Source organism: Dromaius novaehollandiae, chromosome 18 (assembly GCF_036370855.1).
Source record: "Dromaius novaehollandiae isolate bDroNov1 chromosome 18, bDroNov1.hap1, whole genome shotgun sequence".
Classification (NCBI taxonomy): Eukaryota; Metazoa; Chordata; class Aves; order Casuariiformes; family Dromaiidae; genus Dromaius; species Dromaius novaehollandiae.
Window position 1 is genome coordinate 3850072 of NC_088115.1, and position 6000 is coordinate 3856071.

Consider the following 6000-nt stretch of genomic DNA (forward strand, 5'->3'; position numbering starts at 1 on the left):
CTAATGTATCTTACAGGCAACTGGAAACTGCATTTTTATTCAAGTCGGATGGGCCGTTCCTTCACTGGTTGATAAGGGAGGGCAAAGAAGGTCTTTTGCAAACATAAATTGTTATTAGTTGCGTCGCCACAACATTGCATGCTGTGCTGTTTAAGACAAGAACGAGACATGCCCAGCCCCAGGGAACATACAGCCAAAACAGATGGAGAAGATGTGAACCACAAAGAAGTTCAAAGGAGAGAGTGACTTAGTTTTTACTGCTGTTGCAGTCCTAGCAGTCACCAGGCAAGAAGTGAGAGTCTCAGGAAGAGCTGAAGGACGTAACCCGTGTGGAGACACACATTACCGTTTTTGTTTCTATTAGATGATTAAGAAAATGATAGATTCTCAGCTCCGAAGTGAGAAGCAGTTTCCAGAAAGAATGAGCTCATGGAGGCAGGAAGATGGAAAGAAAGTGTTAAGGCTGGAGTGGAGTGTTTGGGAACTAGAGAAACAAAAGGAAAATCCAGGAATGCTCATAATGTGGAACAGCCTTGGGGGATTTTTGTGTCTTCAGACAAAATTAGTGAACACAGTTTAGTCTGAGGGCCTTCCTGAAGCTCGCTGAAATCAACATAACCTCACTCTGCCTCGATGAACCTTGTACCTCGTCCTGAGGATAGCTGCAAAATTGTGAAAAATGTGGTACATTGATAGCTCCTTTTTAAATTTAAAATTAGCTCATCGGTGTGAATGGAGTTATTTGATCAAATTATTTCGAAGTGGCTGGAATTGCTTTGACGAAATGAGTTCTCTATCTTCTGTCACCTCATTAGCCACTTCTGCCGGTTCTGCTGCCTCCTCGAGGTCCGTGATCGAAGACCTCCAGTGCTGTGAGGACTTTCCTGTCTTCACACAATGAACAAATACTAATGTTAGCCATGCTCCAGACTATCGGGGTACCGTTATTTTCCCAGTACTCTGGAGAATGCCAGCTTATCCTCCTTCTCTGCTTGTATTTCATTGAGCAGGACCCCATAGTTCTGGTTATTAACATATATGTGACACACCACTCTGTCCATTGACTTTTTCCTTCTCAGGATGCATCAACTTGGGCACCTGAGAGTGGATTCTAGAAACTCCTGGGAAAACGGTGTCTTGCCCAATTTCTACTTTAATTCTATTGATCTTCTCTCAGGTAGAGCCTGAATTAGTGCGGAGATCATTAGCAATGGCTCAGTCATACATTAGGGAGAAGTAGCATAATGAAATGCTTTTGAAATTAAACAAGTTCTCCAAAAAACAGAAGATGAACCATGCATAACCCTATGTGAGTTAAAGACAGAGCATCCCTTAACTCCTGCACAGGTTCTTAGCTCTGCTTTCGCAGGTGAAGCCCACATCTGCTGAAGCGTTCCCTCGCCGTGGCCCAGCTGGGCGCCCTAACGCATGTTTCCTTCTCTCTCTTCCACTGCAGGTGCAGTACTGTTAGGAGGGATCCTCTATTCCTGGCAGTTCCCTCATTTCAACGCCCTGAGCTGGGGGCTGCGGGAAGATTACTCCCGAGGAGGATACTGCATGATGTCCGTGACCCATCCAGGGCTGTGCAGGCGAGTGGCTCTGCGGCACTGCTTGGCCTTAATTGGACTCTCAACAGTGGCTCCTGTGCTCGACATGACCACGTGGACTTTCCCGATCATTTCACTCCCTATTAACCTGTACATCTCCTACCTCGGCTTTCGGTTCTACAGGGATGCAGACCGCAGCAGTTCTAGGAAGCTTTTCTTCTGCAGTCTGTGGCATTTGCCGTTGCTGCTGCTTGTCATGTTCACGTGCAAGAAACCTTTCCTGGAGAAGGAAGAGAAAGGCAATCTCAGTGGAAGTCATGGCAGGGCTGTAGAAATTAGATTGCCTTAAATGTCAGTTACTTGTCGTCAACATGACACATCAGGTAGTGTATTTCAGTAGTTACGGGAGGGGGAAGCCTGTGGTGATCTGTTTGAGGAATCGTTTGTGCCTAGTGACCACTTCATGTGATAATTTTCTGTGTTCTTTTTAAAGGGAAGGGACGTGAGAGCTTAAAGTATTCATGGGCCACAGGCCCCTTTCACTCATCAAAGATTAAATTCTAGCCTCTGTCAGAAGCACATCACTTTCTGATGGCCTTCCAAAGTCTTTGTGGGTCTCAATCTCACGTCTTGTGGATAGGATTTCGGTTAGCAAATCACATACGCACACTTACCAAATGCCATCGTTGGCAGCCTTGGCAAAGAAGTCAGGAAGCGACAAATGAATGGTTTATCACCCCCCACAAATGAGCATCCTTTCCTAATTAAGCTTTGAGGCCCATGGTGGGATGGGTGAGCTTGTGTTGTCTCAGTCCATGCCGTCCCTGCTCTGTTGTTACACAGAGGCCTTCAGTTTCTGAGGCTGTCAGTTGGTTATGTTTCCCAAGGTTCCCATTCACTTCAGTAGCATTTCGGTTTCCTATAGCCTTCACAATGCTAAAGAAATAAGGAAAACTGTCTTACAGCACACTACACATCAGCATTTAAACAGCCTGCAGATAAAAAGATACTCCATAGCACGTACTTTGGAAAACCTTCTTAGCATTTCGCTGTATATCCATCACGGTGAATTTCTGTTCTTACGTTGTTAGAGTTTGAACCCTGTGTGCCAGATCTTCAGCTGGTGAAAATCTGCATTACTGTTTATTCTAGTGAAGCTTTGAAAAGTCCAGTAGTTTTAAGGCTTTTGTGTGCTAATGTGTCCTGTGCCAGCCTGTTCACTCTAAATGCCCATCTACTGAGGAGTCAGTTCCTATACCGGATGGGCTCTGGGCTTGCATCAAGAATTTGAACTATAATTAATATCACACCACCGTGGTTCGGAGGCCTTGTTTGGGGTATGTTATCAGTAAGGAAACACATTTAAAAAACAGGATGGTTTGGGGGATGTTTTTATCTAATATTATAATGTTCAAATTGCTGATGCAGCCAGGGTCTTTCAAAAAAGTTGTTGGGGATGGTCCTCTTAGGAAAATGCATCGCCTTGGTTAACTGATACAGTGTAATACATTTCTAGCCACAGTCTGATATATTAATGATGCTGCTGTGGGGTCGTGGCTAGCCCTGAACATACGTGGGGTGGGTTTGACTGTGACCAGCTGGGATACTTCCAAACACAACAGCATCTACTGTAGACAAGGGTTATGTTATAGTTGTGGTAGTTAATGCCTGTTATGACTTGACGCATTTTCACGCCAAGATTTCTTTCCCATGTGGAAGGGGCCTGGGCAGCACCGTTGTGCATCACATCCAAAGACGTCTGCTGGTAGTAATACCTGAAATGGGAGACAGTTTCTCTAATCTGATCCCAAATAAAGCCCTTCAAGAAACTTCACAAATCTGCCACCATGTGCTTATCATGCTGACGTAAAATCTTCACTGGGTGCTTTCATGATCCAAGCCTGACTTCTGGTCTCGGTTACACTGGTGTAAATCAGGGGTGACACCGTTAACCTCTGCTCTGTTGGCTGAGGTGCTTCGTAGGAACAGAGCCACCTGTTTTACATGGCTCTTAAATAACCAGTTGCAAGATTTCCTGACTCTCTCAAGTGATTGCAGATGACAGTATTGAGTTCCCTGGTACTGTTTATCTGACAGGCTCCGTTGTGCTCAAGTTACTGTGGGGAACACTTCATAGAAATGTCTGGAAACCATACAACTGTGCAACTCCTTAATTTGTTTTGAAAATGCATTCAGGCTTTTCTGCAATAAAGTGCGTGTTGTACAAAAAAAGAGATGATTGCTCAAGAGCTGTTTGTTTTAAACAATTCAGATAATTGTAAAGGTATTTGATGGTAGCTTTGTGGTGTTTCAAGCAGCAACAATGTTCTTCTTGATCCCTGCAAGGGCAAGGACAGCTTGCAAAGTACTTGTTTATTGTGCAAAAAGCACGCTGAAGATAAGTTGCTAGTGAGTGGAAAGAGTTTGCGCAAAGCAAAGGAATTTAGTGAGCCTTTAGCTGAGAGAGGAACCTGTAAAGAGCGGACGGCTCGCAGAAACCGTAGGTTTGGCTCACGCGGGCAGAAGGCAGAAAGTGGTGCTGAAGGAGCAGGTTTGTGGTTTTCTCCAAAGTCCTTAGAGAACCAGGCGTCAGGATGGCCTGCAAGTGCGGGGCGCCGTCCTGGCAAACACAGTTCAACTAAAGGTCCCAAGGATGTGCCTGTGGTTCACAGTTTTGAAGGGCAGCCATCTTCATTTCCTGGGCCAAAATGTGTGATATTCACAGATTTTAAGGCCAGACATGAGCTTTATAATCATCACTGAGTGTCTGCAAAATGCCGGTCGTGGAATTGCATCACTGTCTCCCCACCCAGTCTGTTTGGCCTGCAGAGTGAGCATGTTTGTAGAAGGAATGGATCTGGAATTTAAAGATAAGAAATACTTTTGTTAAAAAAAAAAAAAAAGCTTTTTCCATCTATCTAGAAGGTGTTCTCTGCTGTGCCCCAAAATGGCCATATATCAGGTATGGATAAAGTGATCTATTATAATTTAACCGTCTTGGAAATTGTTGCTGTTGTATGTACTTTTTAAATAAAAACACTGCCAAATTTTACTTTTGGTTACATGTAGGTAGATACAGTAGGTACTGTAAGATGCCCATATCAGTATTTTTGGTGCCACTATGGAAATGAAAAAGTACTAAACTGTCTGCCTTCATTCAAGGGCCTATCTGATCCCTGTTACCCTACATGTAGGATTGATGCAGGCCATTCCCACTGCAGCACTGTTCATGTTAATGGCCAAATTCTGTAAGGCAGAAGAGGCTCTGCCTCTGGAAGAGGCTTCCTGCATTTCAGTCCTTTGTCTTGCAAGCATCAGGTCACTTCACCTGGCTCCTTAAATCTGAAAGGACGGTTCCTACGTAGAACTGCAGTGTTTTTTTTCTTGTCCCATTCATAGGACTTGAATATAAGATGATTGTCATCTCAGCATCCTGGTTAGTGGGTGTGTTCCCCATGAATTGGCCCACGTGGAGCATACCTGCTATTTATGTGGTAGTAAAGAAAAGGCAGCAGTGTGCCATTTCCCTCAAGCTCCTGGGTCTGCCCGTTCCTGAGATGGTCTCATGTTGCTATTACAGCGCTTTACCAAGCACATCCTTCAGTGGGCAACTTTGCGCCACCAGAAGCATGTACGGAAGCTCCCAGAGGAATCTGGGCTGGTGACTCAAGAGGATGAAACTAGTTTTAGCCCATACGGACTTTAAACCCTGTGTATGACTGGAGAAGTGTGGTTTTGTGGATAAAACAGTAGCCGTAAGGCTCAGGAGATCTTAATTCTTTCCACATCTCCGAATAAGAAATACGATCTCTCTGTAAAATAAGGATGATGATGTTTTGTCTCGTTGGACCTGTAAACAACTCTGTAGCTCGAGCCCTGTGAGGCCCTGAGCTTGTGACCTTTCCCTGCTGCTCCGATACAGTGATATCAAAGCACTGATGCAAAAACATCAAACTTTCTGTACTTCAACTGCACTATTCACTATCAGAGGGAATACTGTGTTTTTGCCAGTCCTGTAACCTTTATTCTTCACGGCCTTTTAAAGAGAGCATCAGCTAATGGTGAGAGCAGCGTTACTGCAAGCTGGGACTTGGATTCTACCCCTGGTTCTGTTGTTTGCTCTGACCTTTAACAAATCGCTTAATCTCGGTACAACACTTGCCTTGCAGGGCAATTTGGGAAGCTTAGCTACGTTATTTTAAATTGCTCTGAGCTCCTGCATTAGCGAGTAGTGTTGTACGATTCCATATAGCCGCTTGCAGTACCTCAGCGTGACGGACATCCCAGAAAGCCACACAGTTGGTGGGGGTCTGCGCTTTGTTCCCGCATGAATGAGGAAATCCAATCCTTGTGCACACAGCTCTTTCCCTTCTGCTTTTCCCCACGTTTTTTTCTTGCTTCCTGTATCAATCTCCGATATAATCTGCCCCAGCAGAGTAACACATTCACACTC

General features: G+C 44.7%; 1 protein-coding gene across 1 annotated transcript in view; it reads left to right on the plus strand.

The window, feature by feature from the left end:
* The window catches only part of LOC112995544 (protoheme IX farnesyltransferase, mitochondrial), a 103319-nt gene extending 99538 nt beyond the window's left edge, over positions 1-3781 (plus strand). The window contains exon 7 of the mRNA XM_026120580.2: positions 1457-3781. Within this exon, the coding sequence (XP_025976365.2) occupies positions 1457-1896 (440 nt within the window). The 3' untranslated portion in view covers positions 1897-3781. The remainder of the gene's footprint in view (positions 1-1456) is intronic.
* The last annotated feature ends 2219 nt before the right edge of the window (positions 3782-6000 follow it).